The sequence below is a fragment of the Scleropages formosus genome, chromosome 20, assembly GCF_900964775.1.
Source record: "Scleropages formosus chromosome 20, fSclFor1.1, whole genome shotgun sequence".
In the NCBI taxonomy this organism is placed as follows: Eukaryota; Metazoa; Chordata; class Actinopteri; order Osteoglossiformes; family Osteoglossidae; genus Scleropages; species Scleropages formosus.
In genome coordinates this window covers 3,646,483-3,667,182 of record NC_041825.1, presented here as the reverse complement: position 1 = coordinate 3,667,182, position 20,700 = coordinate 3,646,483, and the positions used below count along the sequence as shown (strand labels likewise).

At 42.2% G+C, this 20,700-nt stretch overlaps 1 protein-coding gene across 8 annotated transcripts in view; it reads right to left on the bottom strand.

Annotated features, from left to right (window-relative positions):
• Window positions 1–20,700, bottom strand: part of LOC108925151 (troponin T, slow skeletal muscle) — a 60,671-nt gene that overhangs the window by 4,819 nt on the left and 35,152 nt on the right. For 5 of the 8 annotated variants that reach the window (XM_018736916.2, XM_018736913.2, XM_018736918.2 and 2 more), the window contains 2 exons: window positions 19,484–19,513; window positions 18,155–18,657 (listed from right to left, as the gene is read on the bottom strand). In XM_018736916.2, coding sequence (XP_018592432.2) covers window positions 19,490–19,513 — 24 coding nt within the window. In that variant the 3' untranslated portion in view covers window positions 18,155–18,657; window positions 19,484–19,489. Of the gene's footprint in view, window positions 1–576; window positions 638–812; window positions 835–2,027; window positions 2,042–2,130; window positions 2,159–5,000; window positions 5,195–7,152; window positions 7,484–18,154; window positions 18,658–19,483; window positions 19,514–20,700 lie in introns of those variants that run through there. The other 3 variants (XM_029246709.1, XM_018736920.2, XM_018736914.2) reach the window with 3 other exon arrangements.

The following is a 20,700-nucleotide window of genomic DNA, read 5'->3' as shown; positions in this document are numbered from 1 at the left end:
GGTGCCTTGCGGTGGACTGGCATCCTGTCCTGGGTGTGTCCCCTCCCCCTCCAGCCTTATGCCCTGTGTTGCCGGGTAGGCTCCGGTTCCCCGTGACCCCGTATGGGACAAGCAGTTCATAAAGTGTGTGTGTGTGTGTATATGCACAGGATCTTTACTGGAACAATTAAAGTTAAAAATCTGGGGTGCAAGTTTTTTTTTTATTTAAATTGCACCAAAGCAGTTTTGTTCTTTGTATATTTTCAGTGTATATTTTCTACAATATTAATTACTAATTTGCTGACACCTCCCTCCGATGCATCAGGCACATACACCACTCCAAGCTACTTGGATGGGCTCATTCTCACCACACAGCATGAAAAGTGTAAAGTGTTCCCTACATTTTCCGTTTTCCATAATATGCCAACTATTCATTGTGAAAGTTATTTTAAGATATGCTATCAACATCTTTTATAAATAAAACAAGGTACAGTTGCACACATGGTGGAAATCAGTATGGTACATTACATCTTCATGTTCACATTCCTGATCACTTTAACTCAATGAGAAAATATGAAAATTCCAGTACACACTCACATCAAAATCCACCTTCTCCCCTTCAGGGATTTTGGGTGCACCAAGCTGAGAAACCATTGGCCTACAAAAAAAAAAGATTGAATTCACCTTTCATAATGGGGATAATAGATTAAAGAGTACTGTATCAAAATTTAATTTGACTCAATAAATATGCATTACTTTACTATTGTGCGGTATGTAAACGGAAACTGTATTTGAACTGAACAATGGATATGAAAAGGCTCAATTCCACATACTTGTATCGTGGGCGCTCCTCTTCTGGGAAATAGGAAGCACAAAAGAAAACATTGCAGCAACAGATTCTTAAACACTTGCCACCAATGTGATAATTATTAATAATGCGCACCGCTTCAATCATTCACAAAAGAAACACGTTATGTCTTTGGATAAATGTGTATTTTATCATTTCCAAGGTTCTGTGTTCCATGCATGCAACTTCAACTAAACTTAAAATCAGTACAAGAATCTCATAATGTATCCGGGAGAAGAACATCACCCAGTTTCACTGATTTTTCGGTTTTTACAAAAACAGCTGTGGGGGTGCGGTGGTGTAGGGGGTTTGGCTGGGCCCCCCTCGGTAGTGGGCCTGGGGTTCAAGCCCTGGCTGGGGCACCTTATGACAGGTTGGTGTCCCATCCTGGGTGTGTCCCCTCCCATCCTGGGTGTGTCCCCTCCAGCTTTGCATACTGGATTGCCAGGTTAGACTCTGGTTTGCCGCAACCCCGCTTGGGACAAGCACTTTCAGACTGTTTTTGTATCAACTGTGGTCATTCTTCATTCAAACTCTGTCGCACCAACATCCCTATAGACCCAAACACCTGATTCCCATCTGTCAGTCTATTTTTTCTCTCAGTGACCTCACTGTTGCCCCATCTCACTCTCCCTTCCCATTTGTAGCCATATACCGTATGATCAGATTTCATACCTACAAGCTAGACTATCATCTTAGGAGAATTCCTGAGAGTTACAGCAAATTTCTGTAACGTGCTCATCAGGTAAAACTTGAAGTTTGGCAAACTGGTGAACCTCTTATTTGTCATGCAAACTCTTGCTTTCAGGGTAAGGATTAAACTTAGTTCTACATTGAAGGTTAACTAAACAGGCTGGGGGGGTGACACAGTGGCGCAGCTGGTTTGATCGGGTCCTGCTTCCTAGTGGGTCTGGGGTTTGAGTCCCGCTTGGAGTGCCCTGTGACAGACTGATGTCCCCTCCCCTTCCAGCCCCACACCCTGCACCGCTGAGCTAGGCTCTGGCTCACCACAACCCAGCTTGGGAGCAGTGGCCTAAGCCACTGTGTGTGTGTATGTGTGTGTATGTGTGTGTATATAAGAATAGGCTGATTACAAATGATATATCACAGAGATATTACACTGGAACAGCAAAACATGGCTCAAGATGTGCCTAATCTTAGATGTAAAAATAGGAGCAAAATGTGCAAAATCATAACTCACCTTCTGGTTTCTCCCTGGAACAAATTGAGATAAATAGGTTGAAGCAGCAAATAAGACATGATCCTGAAAATAACGTAAGTGTAGCAAAAAAATGGTAACTCACTCATATTCCTCTTCTGCGTCAGACATGACTGCAATGCAAAAATAATATCACGGGTTGTGACAATTATATGACATCTAATGTGTTAATGAAATTCAGCCTTGCTGAATACATTTAAGAGAATTTGCTGCATTAAAACGAACACTAGTAAAGGTCTGGTTCCACACTTTTCAGTTCAGCATTACATTTAGCTGATGCTTTTCTCCAAAGCAACTTACAATGTTAAGGTCACAATTATTTACCCATTTAGACAGCTGGGTAATTTTACTAGAGCAACTCAGGGGAAGTACATTGCTCAAGGGTATAACAGCCAGAGGCGGGGACTGAACCAAGCAACCTTTGGGGCCAAAAGCAGCAGCCCTAACCACTACACTACCATCTATTCACTAGCAAAGGCCCACAGTTCAACCAGATATTTGGCAAAATTAAGTGCTGGAAAAATTTACTTAGGAAAGAGGGGGCGTGAACGGGCATACGATATTCTACCTGTTATTTTTCAAGACAATCACAAGCTGTCACTGTGTTATCTATTTTGTTATACCATCCTTTCCATCCCAACCAGTTTGCAATGCTCTTCCACATCTACCCGCTCCGCGGTCCCATGCACAAAAGGCTTTGTTGTGGTGGAACGACCTCCCCCCTCACTCAGAACTGTCGAATCTCTGTCCACATTTAGAAAGTGTCTTAAAACTCACCTTTTCCACACTCACTTCACCCATCATCTCTGAAGTTCATGTAAGGTGTAAATGTTCGTGCACCATAACTTTAAGATCATGTCCCGATAAACCTTTACACAGCTACTCCTGTACTGTAAAGTAAATGTTTATATGTATGTCTAAAAAAAATAACTAGTAAGACGACTTGGAATGCAGCTACTCGTGTGATGAACGTTGGTTCATATGGTGGAAAGAAACAAACTAACTGCGCTTTAGAATCACGTGTCTATATCTAAGTGTCTCTTCCTGCTAATGTAATGAACACATTGTATTTTCTATGAGATGTACGTCCCTTTGGAGAAAAGTGTCTGACAAATGAATAAAGGTAAATGCAAATACAAATGTCATTGAAAAAACTGAAAGACTCCGAGGAAGAGATAAATGTAGAGAAGGCATGGAGTAACCTCCTTTCTTTAAAGAAAAAAAAACACTTGTGCACAGCCAGTCAGACATGAGTCATGGTTATTTCAGACAGACTGAACAGTGTGATTTGTGCCTAATGGAATAGGAATAGAAAGAGAGTTAAGGGGATTTAGAAAAGTGTAAAGTTACTTAGGGAATATGCTGAGCGTTAGCCATGGAATCCTTTTTAGTTAATATTAGTCAATGACCATGAAGGGAAAACATTAGACTGAAAGATTGTCACATGATCACGTTCTAATAACATTTACGCAATAAATTATCAATTCATGTGCTACCGTAGGATCAACTGAGTTCCAAACTACCGAATGCTTAAACACAGCATTAAAATAAAAATACTTATTTTATGGGCTTCCTAAACATTATTTCATGCCATTTCCATAAATGGGTGATGATCCCCGGTGTTATTTACTCAACTGTCTTTTTTTGTTTATACAATAAGTAAATGTATATTTGTCGCTGGCCTTTTCCCTGCCTTCAGGCCACGGACATTCATTAAAGTTGAAATCTATCTATATTTATTACCATATGTATGATGATGTAATACCGTACATCAGCAGTCAAACTTGGATAAACACCACTAAAATCAAGAAGGAAGGCAGAGCGGTTGGACACTTAGTATAGCAAGGCATTCAAAAAAAGATGGTAATATTTGCAAGGAAGACAGCATGACCTTTTCATTACTAGAAATGAGAAATATAAGTAGATAGGTATGAATTAAAAGAACAAAGGATGCTAGATAGGGCTCCCAGGAAGCAGGAGCACACATATAACAAAGAGTAAGAGGCATGTTTAAATGAAGATGGATAGCCTGTGCAAGCTGAGTCGAGGTCTCAATTGTCACGCAAAACTTTACGAGAAATGAAAACTTACCTGGAAAGAGTTGGACAGTTTCTGCTCAGACAGCAGAAAACACAAGAAGGACAAGACAATGAATATTACCGTGTCGACAATGGGGGGCTTTTATAGGACAATGTCAGAGGGGGCTTGACAAGCCAGAGGGTTAACAAAAGATGAAAACTGAGATGGCCATGGATGGATTAGGAAAGAACTTTGTGAGAAGAATAACATAGCTTGGCAACCCTTGAAGTAAGATTACCGTATTAAAGAAGGGAGCAATTTTGTCATCAGCACTGAAATAAAACTGACGGCACCAGGTGGTGAGGATATCAAGTGAGGGAAATCCCTTGTTTTCATATATGTCTAGTTTAACTTACATTATCGTTTCTTATAGACCTTTAAAAAAGGTCTGCCTGAACCTGTCTGTTGCTGCCTTATTTTAAGTTGACGAGTTTCTTGTTTGCGATGTACAGAAAATTCATTTTTAATGAACTCTGTCCTTTTTCGACAGTGTACAACAGAGATGTCACTAGAACTTCATGGATTTGTGGAGGGGAAAAACTTGTGAAGAGTGGGAACACTGTCACTACATAAAACTTCTTAGTGGTCCTGGGAAGAGCTGTACTTAAGGCTTCAGACAAAGGACAGAGAACTCTTGTGTATCCTAAAAAGGGTTACATGACTTATCCAGTTTAGGCACGACAAGTATGAAGACTGATATGGTGCCACTGCCCACAGTAACAAAACACCCAATCACTGTCCAAAGGGCCTCCTCTTATCATCCTTTCCATTATTGTTTAGTTCAGTTCAGTTATTAACTTCTTAACTTATTAATTCAAGTTCAGGGTCACAGAGGTCCACACTCTAAAGAAAATCACATAGTGTGACTCAACTCACACCCTGGATGGAACACCATCCCATCGTACAGTAGCCTCGCACATCGTGTTCTGCTCATTCAGGCACAGAATGAGCTGTTGATGTTCTCCATCACACTGGTGAAAACTGCCTGCAAAATGAATAAATATGAATGTAAAATGTAAAACAAATTACAGATGACTAATAAATACTCATAACGACTGACATTTATTTATTTCACTGACACTTTTTCCCAAAGTGATTTACAATGTTAATCTACCCATGTATACGGCTGGGTAATTTTACTGGAGGCATTTAGGGTAAGTACCTTGTTCAATGGTACTACAGCTGGAGGCGGGATTCAGACCTGTGACCTGGCAGCAACTCTAACTACTACACTACCAGCTGATTTCTTTGAATGAGCACAGAAGGGGCTTGAAGTGCTCATTAAGTGTTGGACCAATGGCTAAAATTCCTGCCGGTCTATGGAAAAGACTGACAGAAATCCCAAAAAAATGCCCAAATGTTGCTATTTCTGCCAACAAAAGACTGTCATCGCTCTCCATTATGGACTCTAGAGGAAGAAAGAGAGCCTTTAAGCGATGAATGTGATTGACCTTGCAGTGAGTGCCATTTGTACACATCAGCAGAACACTGCCAGAAGTGACCATGCAGAGAGTGTTCAGAATTTATGGCCATGTGGGGGAAGGAGGAGAGCAACACAAATTGTTATATAAAAATTTCATTTACTCAATAGATGTTGGGGTCGTAGGGTCATCCTTATCCTCTCATTTACCTAACAGATGTTGGGCTTAATAGGGTCGTCCTTAAAGAGTGGTATTAGAGGCAGTAACAAGAGTCCTAAATCGAACGTAAGCATTGAAAACAACAAATAAAAGATTTGTTCTTTCATGCTCAAAGGCTATTTCCATGAGGAAGACACCCTACCCTGTACCAAAGACACTAATAAAGAGCACACAAGACATAATCAGCTCAAAGATGTATTTCTAGAGGCATTCTGATAAATGTTGCTTCTTTTCCCAAAGGGAAAAACTCAGGAACATCATGACAAGAATTTGATTAGCAAGGACTTTCACAGGTCAGCCAACCCAGGACTTTGTAGTGACGATGGGGCTTTTCAGTAATGATGAAGTTCCAGATGAAACCCTATTTACATGTACCTTCCATTAAGTATGTGCAAGAAAACGATTCATTTTCTGAACTTCAAGCTTTCATGGAACCAGGATTTTCAATGGAAGGAGCTCTTCACCAGCTACACAACCCGAGTCATCTTGCTGGCATCGGCAAGAGACTCATCTCACAGATGACACTTTGACCTAGTGGTGTGGAATAAATTCATCATTTCACAACTACATGAATTTTGAAGATTATCTATCTATGTACCTCAAGAAGGTGAACTCTGAGTAGGGGAAGAATAGAGGGCAAAGGTACATGGGATTGTTGGCTCATTTAGCTTTACGGCCTGATATGAAAAACATGTCTCTGCAGACCTGCTATCAAAATGTCTTTGGATGCAAAAGGCTTTATGTTCAAAGTAGTAAGTGTTGAGGTGATGAGCATAACCCAGCAGCTAGTGAAATTTACCGGAGATGTCATGGCTCACAGTAATACTGACTTGATTCATTTTAAGGAGAGTGAAGTTATAACAGCAAAATGTGAAAAAATGAACAGTGCCCAAAGAGGATGACAGAAACGTAATGGAATAAAAGGACTTTACTGTTACAGTCTGTAAATCACAAATGTACTTGAGTAAAAAGGATCCATTTCAAAATTCCCTCCAAAAATTTACTAAAGCAGAAGTAATGGAGTAAATGCATCCCATTGTTAGCAACCCCTGACCAAACCGTGGTATTTTAGGACAGAGAATAATAAGATGTGTGTCAGTTGGGGGGTATCAAAAGCAAAGAGCTATTATACCGAAATTTCTGAGAAAGAGAGCTTGTAAAAGAGTTTGTTTGCTTGAGACTTTCATGTCTACTGCTATGTCTCCTTCTCTTGATGTAATGCATAAATTGTACTTTTGCTGAGATATATGTTGCTTTGGACAAAAGCATCTGCTAAATGAATAAATGTAAATTAAATCTTCGAGATTTACAATAATTTCTAAGAGATGCACATTGCTTTTGAAAAAAGCGTCTGAATAAACGTAAATGTAATGCCTGTATTGCGTGCGGCTAGTTTACTGACCTGTGGTTGCAGATGGATGTGGTGGCATGGCGGCACACCAGGAATTTGTTCTTCCACATTGTTCTTGCAAGCAATTGTTCTGCCTTTAGTCACACAAACCCCATGTTTGTGTGTGTTTCCTCCGGTTAGTCTGGTGTCCTCAGCCAGTCCAAAGATATGTGTTTGAGGTGAACTGGTGACTCTAAATTGCCTTCAGTGCATGTAAATGTGAAAAAATCTGTGTCTTTAATTATCCTGGACTGTCATCCTATTTAGGTTGTGATCTTTTACTCACTCAGGGGGAGCACTTAGCCTTTGACGATCTCTTCGTGTGGCCGCTGCAAAAACAAAGAATCACAGCGGAGCGAGATAGTGACACTCGGCCAGCTTTATTTCACACCGCCGGGGGACTCTGTCCACACACTTACAGGAACCACAGAGAGATCCAACTTACAGCAGTTTCCCTCATACTTATATACTTTGCAAGTCATGTCCACACTTGATTAAAAATATCAGTAGTTGCATTATGACATTTGTTTGCCAGACCGTCTGACCGACAGCACTCAAACATTGTGTCCATGAGAAGGGAAAAACTGATTTTTTCTCACTCGCATATGACTCAGTGTCCAACCCTGTTACCTTATCTCTTATACCGCTTATCCTAAAGCAGTCCTTCAAACAAGAAGAGGATATCAGCACTCTTGAGTTTTCCCTCACACTCATCATGGAGACTATATCTCAGTACCAAGCAACACAGCAGTGTTTAAGCATAAAACAACGCAACTTACCATCGTTCAACACTTAGAAGCCAATACATACAAAGGGATGAACATCAAGAGATGTAGACTGACACTCAAAGCAAATGAAAACACCAGAAACAACGCAAGGATCCCTTGTTATCCTGAGACCTTTACAAATTCTTTTATCTTGATATACGAAATTTCCAGTCAAACCTAAACTGTGGCCGCTGGGCTTTCCAGCAACACACCAAGTCTGTCCAATCAGACTGAAACCCATGGCAACGCCGAAACTTAGTGTCAAAATGTGTGTGTGGATAGAGGGGTGTGTATGATGAGTGTATGTGCCTCAGCCATAGGTTCAAGAAAAATAAAGTGTGGTTTGAAAATATGCAAAGCCCTTGTGTCCTGTATTTTACCAGAAAACGGTTTTTCGGTGAGAAGCAGTGTTTCTCGTGTATAAGAGGTGTGTAAAGATCAATCCCGCAAAAAAAAAATATGTTGTTAAGAGGAAATAATGTACGTAGCAAATATGCAGAAGTAGAGTAGGAGCAAAAATAAGTGAATCCCAAGTTATATTCATTCAACAAGTACGCAAATAGAACAGGGTGTGTAATTCGGAATTATTTACTCATTTCATAAGTTGTAGCCCACCCACTCAATTCTGATGTTTTTTTAACATTACTAGCATGGGAGGTGAATCGGTGGTGTCTACAACAACCAACTTTGAGGATGTGTCTACTATTGCTTCCCCAACTGCGGTGTATGACTCTCGCTAGGGTGAGGAGAGGCCCAGTTAGCGTCATGCAGCTATACTGTTAATGAGAGTGTAAACCTCCCATGCATCAGACTTAGCAGACTCAGCCCTTTTCCTTTCCCTTACAAAAACCCATTTACACACACACAGAATGTCACAACACTCAGGTAAATATAAACCCAAAGAACATTTATATAAAACTAACTAATCCACACTTATACACAGTAGTCTCAACGATAGAAAACAAACACTTGAACCCGGGGCTTTTTTTTTATGTCTTTTTTTTTAATGGCTTTTTTTATTTTTAGTCTCTGGTACCGTCTCATGGGCGCGCTTGCTGGAGCTCCTCGTCCACCACCGACGCGACAGCAACCTGTCCTCACATCCTTTCTCTCTCCGGCAAGGGTGGAGCGATGATGGCGAGTCTGGGCGACTCTCTCCGCGGTCCGGTCGCGCTTCCCTCCGCACACCAGCTAGCTGTTCGGCTCGTGTAGCTTCTCAGAACAGCGGAGTGAAAACGAACCCAAACCGGCTTGTTCTCCTCGTCCGGTCTCCTCAGAAAAAAACTCCCTTTTTTCCCCTTCATTCCCTTCAACCTATCCACTTGTACAAAGTACTGGTGTATCTCTGGATAGGAGGAGAAGAAGAACTACTAAGATCTTCACCAACCTTAACTAAAATAGCTCTATGTGTGCTAATGGCTACTGTAGTGGGGCTCCCCAACTTATCATAGGTGAGTCGGGTCAGGGCCCTTCTCAGTCGCTGAGGCCGCATAGACTCCACCAAGCTCTCTGGGACATCATCCTGTCTCTCACTCTCTTCTCCTGCTGTCTGTACCGCACTCGACTTTACCCGCCTGGACACCCATCCTACAAGTTGCTGTGGGTCCATCCACGTCCATCCCTATCGGATCCTCAACTGCAGTCGTTTCCAAATGCCACATCTACTGGCAACCTGGCTTCTCGACCAAACATTAGGAAATACAGCAAATAACCGGTTGACTCATTCAACGTGCAGTTGTACGCATGTACGAGATAGCTGATGTGTTTATCCCATTTCCTTTTGTCTGGCGCATCAAGGGTCCCGAGCATATCAAGCAGAGTTCAGTTAAACAGCTCCAGCTGGGGATCGCCCTGAGGATGGTAAGGTGTAGTTCTCGATCTCTTTATGCCGAGCATGCTCAACAACTCATGGAAGAGTCGACTCTCGAAATCCCTGCCTTGATCGGAGTGCACCCTCTTGGGTAGCCCATAGTTGACAAAGTATTTCTCCCACAGGACCTTAGCGACCGTTTCCGCCTTCTGATCCCTGGTTGCAAAAGCTTGAGCATAAAGGGTGTAGTGATCTGTAACCACAAGCACATTGCAGAGGTTGCTGGAATCAGGCTCAATCGTCAGGAAATCCATGCAGACGAGATCCATTGGTCCATCACTATGAAGATGCGACAACTCAGCAGCTCTCTTGGGCAGGGTCTTCCTCTGAATACACCGGAGACAGCTTTTACACTACCTTTCAACTTGTGTCTTCATGCGAGGCCAATAAAACCTCTCTCGTAGCAGCCCATAGGTCTTTTCGAACCCAAGATGACCCGACTGGTCATGTAAAGAATGGAGCACTGTCTCTCTGAACTCTTGGGGAAGCAACAGTTGCTTCACACACTTCGCCAATGCAAGGGTCTTTTTGCTGTGAATATGATAGGTCTGTCAAAGTCAGTTGGGGCAGCTGCTGAATATTCAGAAAAGACAAGTTGCAATAGGCTTTGGGTACCGCCCCTTTCGATGGGCCCATGAGGTCAACAGCTCTGCAGTGACGATAGTGATGAGGTGGTCTGACTGAAGACATCTGGCAGACAGCTTTGACTGAGTCAGCTAGCATGGCCCCCTTCCCCTGAGATGCCTCATGATGGACATGTGAGCTCTATGACAAGACGTCTCCCTCAACATTCTGCTTCCCAGGGCGGTACTTCAGACTGAAATCATATGTGGCCAGTTCCGCCAGCCATCGATGCCCTGCTGCGTCCAACTTGGTTATGGTCAGGACATAAGTCATGGGTTATTGTCCATGTGCACCTCAAACTTGGCTCCGTAGAGGTAATCATGCAGCTTGTCTGTAACCGCCCACTTCAGTGCCAAAAACTCCAGTTTATGGGTGGGGTAATTTTTCGCTGCTGGGAAGAGGCTTCTACTGATAAAAGCCACAGGGCGCAGGCCCTCTCCCTGATCCTGATAGAGGACACCCCCCGAAACCTTCTCTACTAGCATCAACACGCAGCACATAAGGCAGTCCTGGATTGGCGATGGCTAGAACCGGAGCCTCTGTGAAACTCCGTTTTAGCATTTCAAAAGCTTTTTCACTGTCCTCATCCCTCCTAGGACACAACGGCTCTGAAGGGTGGTGTCACTTCTTAGTACCCAGACCTGGTGTTGGTTTCCTTCCATCTTGGGAAGCAGTCTTAGCCCTTGCCCCTCTTCCTGGCCCTCTAGCTATGATGCAGCCCTGCAGCAGCTGATTTAGGAGATAACAGACCTTGGAGAAATCTTTCACAAACTGTCTGTAGTACCCACAAAACCCGAGGAAAGAGTGAAGAGCAGTGATGCTCTCTGGGCATGGCCACGACTTCACTGCTTCAACCTTCGAGGGATCTCTAGCGATGCCATCTCTAGACACAACGTGCCCAAGGTAAGTCACCGAGGGGCAGCAGAATTGGCACTTGTCTAAAGACAATTTCAGTCCCTCCTCCTTTAATCTATCCAGCACCTTTAGAAGGCGCTGCTCATGCTCCTCCAATGTTTGCCCAAATACAACGATGTCATCAAGATACACTAGGCATTCCAGAAGATTCATATCTCCTACAGTCCGCTCCATGACCCATTGGAAAGTTGCTGGGGACCCACATATCCCTTGTGGCATCTGCTCAAACTGGTAAAATCCCGCAGGGCAGATGAATGCAGTTTTTTCCTTGTCTGCTGCGCTCAGGGGGATCTGATAATAACCACTTCCGAGGTCCAGTACACTGAACCACTGGCTACCACTCAGGCAGGCCAAAGCATCCTCCACCCGAGGAATTGTGTACTGATCAGGAACCGTTCTCCTGTTCAGGGTTCTGTAGTCCACACACATACGTACGGTTCCGTTTTTCTTCCGAACCACCACTATCGGAGAAGCGTAAGGGCTCCGAGATTCTGAGATGATTCCAGCCTCCTTCAGATCATGGAGATGTTTCCTCACATCCCCTAGATCCCCTGGTGGTAAACGTCTGGAACGTTCCCTGAAAGGTGTTTCATCTGTCACTCGAATGTGGTGCTGCATACTCTTAGCACACACTACATCAAACTCGCTACAAGAAAAGACCTCCTTCCTCCCCATCATTTTCTGACACAGTCTATCCTTCCACTCAACAGGCAGAGGAGAGTCCCCAAAGTTGAAGGAGGAGGGGGATAGTTGAGACGTATGTGGCATCGTCTTCTCCCTTCCCAGCCTCTTATTCATCACATCCACTGGGAATAGGTGCACAATAGGCATTCCGCATTTTAATGTCATCGGCTGATGAGACACATTCCTCAAACTGACTGTGAGGTGACAGCACCGGACAGTTGCCAGCTTCTCTACAACAGGCATTACCAGCAGCCCTTCCAGGAAAGGGCTCTCCTCTGGGTGATCTATAACCACAGCCTGACTATTCAGGTGCCCAGGAAACTTTGAAGTGCCAACCACTGTAGCAACACCCCCTGGGGCCAGAGTGAAAGGTTCGCCTCTCGTGAACCAGACGGTCCCTCGCCTTTCCTCAGCCAGGCCATCAGAAGCTTCCTGGAACTTCTCATATGCTTCTTTTATTACTGGATGGACAGTAAGGGTAGCTAAGAAATTTCCCCCCTTTTGATTTATGCAAGACTGAAAAAGCCTCCTAACTATGGAGGTGTTTGTACCAACCACTACAGAAACCTCCCCTTTTACAGCCGGGTCTGGACACACAAGCACAAGCGTTTCTATGGTCTCCACTACTCCAACTACGTCTCCAGTGAACTCCAGTTTCACGCACAGATAGCCATCATATGGATATTGCTCCACACTAAGGCCCCAAATCTCTAGGCACTCGATAGGGGCCAAAGGCAAGTGCTTCAAATACTGGTCATAAAAGGAGCGATACAGTAGAGTAACCTGGGACCCGCTATCGAGCAAAGCTTTAGCGTAAATGCCCTCAATTTGTACGGAGACAATAGCACTGGGTCCAACTAAACCCTCTGGCAATATAGCCCTCCCTTTGCCGTAGCGTATCACACCTGGTGGAACGTGTCTTCTCCAGGGCGGCAGGCCGTTCCTTCACTGGGCCCCTGGGAAGTTTCCCATCGGCTGCCTTAGTTTCGGTAGAATGTTCGTCACCTTTCGGAGGTTCTCTGGATTAGGACACTCTCGTTGGAAATGCCCATCTTCAGCACATCGATAGCAAAAGACACCAGCACAATACTGGGGTTTGGGAGCACCCTCCCTTCCACAGGCATACAAGTTCCCAGTACTCTTCAGATTGAGATTCTGTGTCGTTTGTTGTGGTACGCCATCAGAGGCAGCTACAGAGGCAGAAAACAGCCGGGCAACCTCCATCTTTAGCCCTCTGAACTCTTCCCTGAGCCGTTCTATCTCCTGACCATTCCCCACCATCACAGGTACCGCAACATTTTCAGGCTGCACTAGTATGGGGAAGGGTGTAGAGCGCACCCCACACACCTAACCATTGCTGGAAGAGCAGCGTTCTCCACACTTTGCCTTGCCAGGATCATCTCCTCTTCTTCTCGAACATCACAGAGCAACTCTGTGAAACTTGGAGGAGGTTTAAGCTTATACGTCGTTCTGATGTGAATGGCAACGAGGTCATGGGACAGATCTCATCGTGCAACCTGCTCGATGCGAATTCGGTCCATGTCAGCCACCTCAACTCCACCTTTATGATGAACTGCATGCAACAGTTTGTCTAGAAGGAACAAGTATGCTGATAGTTTCTCACCTTCCTGCTGGAATGTACCACAGAACCTTACCATGAGATCAGCCACACTGTCTGTGGTTCCCAAAGCTGCTTCCAGGGCTTTGAGGTAATCATCAGCAGTGACAGAGGGGTTACTAACTCTCAAGCACCAGAAAATGTCTGCTGCTGCTGCGTAGGGGCTACAGTTTATTTTAAGATTTTGATTTTATAAGTTGATTTTAATATTTTATACGAGAATAATAACCATACCTACAGGGTTTTTGCAGCACTGTATAAAATGGACATGATTAAGGCATGAGCCACCTCATCAGTATTGGCCTGAAATTCAAATGAAGAAATTATCAGTTAGTTAGTATTTGTAAGAAAATCCCCTTGTCTATTCCCCTGATCCATTAATGTGAAAGCAGATATGGATCCAAATGTTGGGAATACCGCTTGTGTTTGTTTTGTCGCAGAAAAATCAAGAGAAGATTCAATTCTCTCCAACAGACTGTAATGCTTGAGAAAGGTGAATGAAGAAGAAGAAGAGGGGGACCAGCAGTCAGGTGGGTGGTCTCAATCACAGTGACAATGGAAGCATCACACATTCTGCAAAGAAATGCATGTATATGCCAAGACTATTGCTTTTTCCAATGAGAAATGATGTATTTCAGAAAATATTAAAAAGGTTTTATAAAAAAAAACATTTATTAGAACACAGTTGCCACGGTCAAATGAAATAGCTTTCACATCTAATATTCAAATAAAAATGGAACTTTTTATATTATTAAGTGTTAACAGCTTTATACAGTAAAAATGCAAATAAAAGACAGTAAAAGACACTGAAATTACCATGAATAATGAATATTACCACTGGAATAGAGGAATACAGTACTGTACTGCAGTAAGTGTACAAAGGTTGTCACTCAAACAGTTTAAATGAGAAGTTCCCAACCCTGGACCTTGTGGAACCCTAAGTGCTTATGGCTTTTTTATATATATAAGCTGAGCATTTATTTATGCATTACAGTGTTATAATACTAGTAAACAAGTATAAGATGAAGATTCACTCATGTCTTATTGATCCATTTTCTTACCAAAACGTGGCTCAGTGAGTCCGATACGATTCCACTAGAAGCCGCTCGGGACGGATATGATTATTTCCATAAATCTCGTTCGGTACATCGTGGAGATGGAGTCGGCATTCTATTCAATAATCGATTACAAATAAATAACACAGAGAAATCGTGATAATATCACCTCGTTTGAAGCTCTACAATTAGATTTCAACTCAAACCCCAATATAATAATATTCCTTATCTACCGTCCACGTGGACCATACTCCTCTTTTCTCGAGGAATTTAGCAACTTCATAACCGATTTAGTCATTAATCGTGACAAAATTATCCTGCTGGGTGATTTCAATATTCATGTAGACGTGTCGTCGGATACTCTCGCCAATAGTTTTCTGTCTCTCTTAAACTCCGTCGGTTTTACCTAAGTTGTTACCGGTCCTACTAATTCCCGTAACCATATGCTCAATCTCGTCATAACCTACGACGTAGATGTTCATCATGTTGATATTATTCCTTTAGACGAGGCTATTTCTGATCATCATCTATTAACCTTTGATCTATACCTACCTGTGCTGTCGGACAATAGTAAGACCAAAATCGTGCAGCATATTGATGACACTACTACTGCTAAAATTATTAATCATATTAGAAGCTCGGATTTTGGAACGAGTGTAGATATTGATCAGATGGCTCTGGATTATAATTCGGTGGTAAAATTCGCCTTAGACTCTGCGGCTCCACCAAAAACTAAACTTATTCGAACTGTAAGAAACTCGCCTGGTTCAACGAATCAACTCGTGCAATAAAGTTAGAATGTCATAAATTAGAGCGTAAATGGCGTTCAACTAAACTAAACGTTTATTATGCAGCCTGGTCCAATTAAAAAAAATTTAAAAAAGCACTTTTTCATGTCAGATGATCCGAATACTATGCAAAGTTAACTGATGAAAATCACAAGAACCCTCACTTCCTGTTTAATACTGTAACGACCCGCGTTACTGGTTTTGTGTAAATAGTTGCATTATGGGAAAATTGTAAATAACGTGTGTAACCACTGGGGACACTTAGGGGGAAAATGATGGGGTGACTGTTTCCCAGGGTGTTGGGAAATGAGCAGGCAGTAAGCGCAAGATCTAGAGGAAACAGCTTTTCGGGACTAGAGCATTACTTCCCTGGCGCTGTTGTTCTAATAAATCGGTTGTCATAAACACTGCCTCTGCATTCTTCCTTGCACTATCTGAACCCATAGCGCTGCGCGCTCCAATACCCTCACTTACTTAACTGGTAAGCATTAAGATAAACAATGTATTTCTGCTACCATTACTAATGATAAATTTGTCGTTTTTCAATAATAAATTAGAGAATACCCACAAATCCATACTGCCCTCTAGTTCGGTTTTAGCAAACATAAGCGCTTCTGACGATGATAATTTTAGTTGTCCGCACCATCTCAGTAACTTCGACGTAAAAACTTTAGAGGAAAATCCCCAAATTGTAAAATATCTTAATAATCATAATATAGTTGAAAAATTTCAGTCTGGTTTCCACACTGGTCACAGCACTGAAACGGCACTTACACGTGTTGTTAATGATATTCTCATTTCTTCTGATGCTGGTCAGATCTCTGTTCTTATGTTACTAGACTTGAGTGCTACGTTTGAAACTGTAGACCATAGTATCCTGAGTAGACTTGGAAACCTTGTTGGACTAAGAGGTACTGTTCTGAAGTGGTTTGAATCGTATTTAGCTAACCGTGAACAATTTGTATTGAAATCTGACGACTGCGCCCCCTCCACCTCTACTACGGTTCAGTATGGTGTGCCACAGGGCTCTGTGTTGGGTCCATTACTGTTCTCACTTTATATGTTGCCATTGGGTGACATTATTCGCAAACACAATGTGAATTTCCATTCGTATGCCGATGACACAGCTTTATGTATCGTTTAAGCCTCATGATCCATCACATGTGGTGTCATTAGCTAATTGTTTTACCAGTATAAAATTATGGATGAGCAATAATTTTTTATCTCTAAATGCCAGTAAAACAGAGGTACTTGTGGTGGGTGGTGATGCTAAAACTCTCGACATAATCACACCGATCTTTACAACGAATGGTATTGCCTTCAAGCATACGGACTGTGTCAAGGATTTGGGTGTCCTGCTGGATGGAAAGCTGTTATTTGTATCGCATGTAAATGCTTTGACTAAGTCGCACTTCCTTCAGTTAAGAACCATAGCTAAAATGCAGCAATTCCTTTGTAGACGGGATTCTGAGAAACTGGTTCATGCTTTTGTTTCCAGCAGGCTGGATTACTGTAATGCTTTATTGTTGGGTTGTCCATACCAGACTGTATCCATGCTACAGTTGGTACAAAATGCTGCTGCGAGAATTGTCACTAGAACTAGGAAGTTTGACCATATAATACCGGTATTTAAATTGTTGCATTGGTTCCCGGTCGCTTATTGAGTTAATTATAAAATCCTACTTTTGACCTATAAGGCAGCACATGGCATTGCTCTGGCTTAGCTTTGTGAGATCATTAATTTTTATATCCCAGGATGATATCTCTGTTCATTAGATGCAGATTACCTTAAAGTACCTGTGATCAATAAGACCTCAGCAGGAGGTCGCACCTTTAGTTATAGAGCACCTAAACTGTGGAATACTCTACCAGTTACTGTCAGAAATGCCCCGTCTGTTTCTGTTTTCAAATCCCGACTAAAGACTTACATGTTCACTCAGGCATTCCACCTCGTAATGTAATTCCACCTGCCTATGTTGTTTTTTTATCACCTTTATAAAAATGCTTAAGTAACTTAATACTTAAATAACAAATTACAAACTCTGTTCTATCTTCTCGTTGAGCACTACCTCGCTACATAAGAGGAATCCCGTGCTGACAGAGGATGATGCCTATCTGCCATGATGATCGAGATGTTCCATGCCAAGCTGGGGATCCAAGATGCCATTTACCAACATTATCATTATTACTTGTTACACACTGGCTTACAAATTGTTACTTTCTAGAATGCCCAGGAGGGGTGGGCAACCACTGGCCCATGGACCCCCAGAGGTTTTTTTTCTCCCTCAACCTTCAGTTGGGAGTTTTTGTTCCTTTCCCCAGTGGCCAGTAGGTATACTTATAGCTCTATAATAACTTTTTCACTATGGTAGCCATTAGCTGACTGTCTTCTTTGTATCTGTTTTTCTTGCTTTATGCCTGTGTTAAAGCGCTCTGTGTCACTGCGTGAGAAGAACGCTCTATAAAAATAAAAATAAATAAATAAAAATAAATCCTATCAAGCTGAATTCCTTTTATTCAAAGAATACTGGATAGTAGTAATAAGATCAATAGAGACATTTCTTGTTTAAACTAAAATTTAGTTTCACGAAACAGAACAAGTAGTGAGTCCATTTCCTGACAAATTAAGAGCTCAGCTCGCACCAAAGCTTGTATACACAGGGATTCACTTTGGCCAGGGTTGAAATCTTGTTGCTTAACAGTTCAGTGTCTCCACATGCAATAAATTTAGACTTCCGATTTATGACTTTTATTATTATTAACCACTGCTGCATTGTAAGTAACCTTGGGCAGAGGGTATAACTGATGCATTTGCCAAGGCTATTTACAATGTTATGTTTTGCACAACAAGTTACAGATATATACCCAAGCATACAGCAGGGTATTTTAACTGGAACAATTCATGGTAAGTAGAGTGCCACAGCAGGATAGAAATATTAACTGGGAAACTTGGGCTTGCAAGTCTACCATTTTTGCCGTTACACTACCTGCTACTCCCATGTTACTTCAAAACAGATAACAATGACAACTTGTAACAATATTAGCAATTTCAGCAGCATTTATTAAACATGCAGGAATACATGGTTCTTTTCCCCACTACTGTACATATCACAGCATCAGCTTCATCAGTGTTTCCAGAGGCTTGTTTCAGTCAGTCTTCCCTTTACTTTCACTATCAGCTTCTACAAACACAGGGAAAGGTAGTATATCATAAATATAATTTTCCAAATACTGCATATATAACCAAAATAAGCCTTTGGTAACACTTGGCATTTGAGTGTCAAGTGGGTTTTTGTTGTCATTGCTCTATACAGCTCGTATACAGTGGAACGAAGTGGCATTTCTGCGGGACCCTGGTGCAACACAGAACAGTACGCAAGACTACATGAAGTGCAAATACACAACAGTGCGAGACGAGTGCAACACGATAAATGTACAGAACAGGACAGTAAAATACACAGGACAAGAAATTCACAGGACATGGAGTGTAAACGGTAAACCGTTCTGTAGCAATAAGTAGCAGCAAAAACGAATGAAAAATAAGTATTAAATAGCAGCAAAAACAAATAAGAAGTGTCTGATGCAGCATTCAGCATTCTAGATTTTTAAACTGTCCCAAGAAAAATAAACCTTTCTTTCCCTCCGCATACTATGAGGTACTAAAGACAAACATGGGCAAAATCACTATGTTTCACGATGTAGTCGAAGAAAACATTGGAGGGGTGTTCACACCACACTCTTCCTTAAGGTCATAATTCATTTAACAGGTCACTTACACACACACACAGTTCAGTGTCACTAATAACACTTTAACCTGCTTCCACAGCGGTTACACAAAGATACCGCGGTAACTCCCCAGCTAAAGCTCCTCCGATCCTGCGCCGTGTCGCACGTCAATTCAAATGCAACGCATTATGATAACAGCTACAGCAGTAATACAAGCTGCAGGAGTGCAGTAAAAATGGTTGCAAAGTTATCACCCTAAGGGCAAAAATAAAGGTTACTTACATTTGTTCACTCCTCAGTCTCTGGAGAATTCTGAAAAAGGGAGATATTATGTCTATGTCATGTATTTATGTATCATATAATAGGTAGAATCTTTCTGAACAAGTTTACAAACTATATCGGTGTAGGATGATTTATTAGACACAGTCGTCTTGACAATCTTCCTTCAGACTGTAATTTAGTCTAGAAGTTCAAAAGCTTCCATAGATGGAAGAGATGGTCAAAACACTTGTGCTGACTTTTTGTCTGGCTTTGTCCATGTGTTACACTTACTTTTAAATTTAGTCATATAACAGATGCTTCTCGTCACATCAGTACAAAACTCCTAGTAAACAAGATTACCGAAAGTGTCCATTTTTACTCAAGGCTTTGGACACAAACGTCCCTTTAGTATTTTCCTGTATTTTGTTGTCCATGTACAAGGTGTGATCAAAAAGCTCTGTTTAGGAAACATCTCTTTGGCAGGAAACCAGAACAACCAGAGGAAACATTCAGGCACAGGGCGAACATGCAAACTCCACACAGACTGAACTGGATTTGAACCTACACCCGAACAGCCCAGACAGTATAAGGCAGCAGCAGCACCTGCCAACACAGCTCACCTCTTCTATACCGTATAGGTATATAAGTATACAGTATATATACATAAAGACAGAAACTGTGCCCTGGAATTAATTTCATAGTGGTTTCCCCTTACATAAATGCTTCACTTTCTATTGGTGTATTAGTAATTAATATAATTACTATATTAAACGATATAAAACACAATATCAGTCGGTATACATTACTGAAGGGGAAGTACAAACCCCATTTCCGGAGAAGTTGGGATATTTTCTAAAATGCAATAAAAACAAAAATCTGCAGTTTGTAAATTCCCTTAAACCTTTAACTGACAAAAGTACAAAGAAATGACCTAATGTTTTGGTTGACTAACTTGATTGTATTTCATAAATAACCAAATTTAGAATCTGATGGCTGCAACACACTCAAAAGTTGGGACAGAGGCAAAATCCATCCATCCATCCATCTTCCTCCGCTTTATCCGGGGCCGGGTCGCGGGGGCAGCAGTCCGAGCAGAGTACTCCAGACTTCCCTCTCCCCGCACACCTCCTCCAGTTCCTCTGGGGGAACCCCAAGGCGTTCCCAGGCCAGCCGGGAGACATAGTCTCTCCAACGTGTCCTGGGTCTGCCCCGAGGTCTCCTCCCAGTGGGACAAGCCC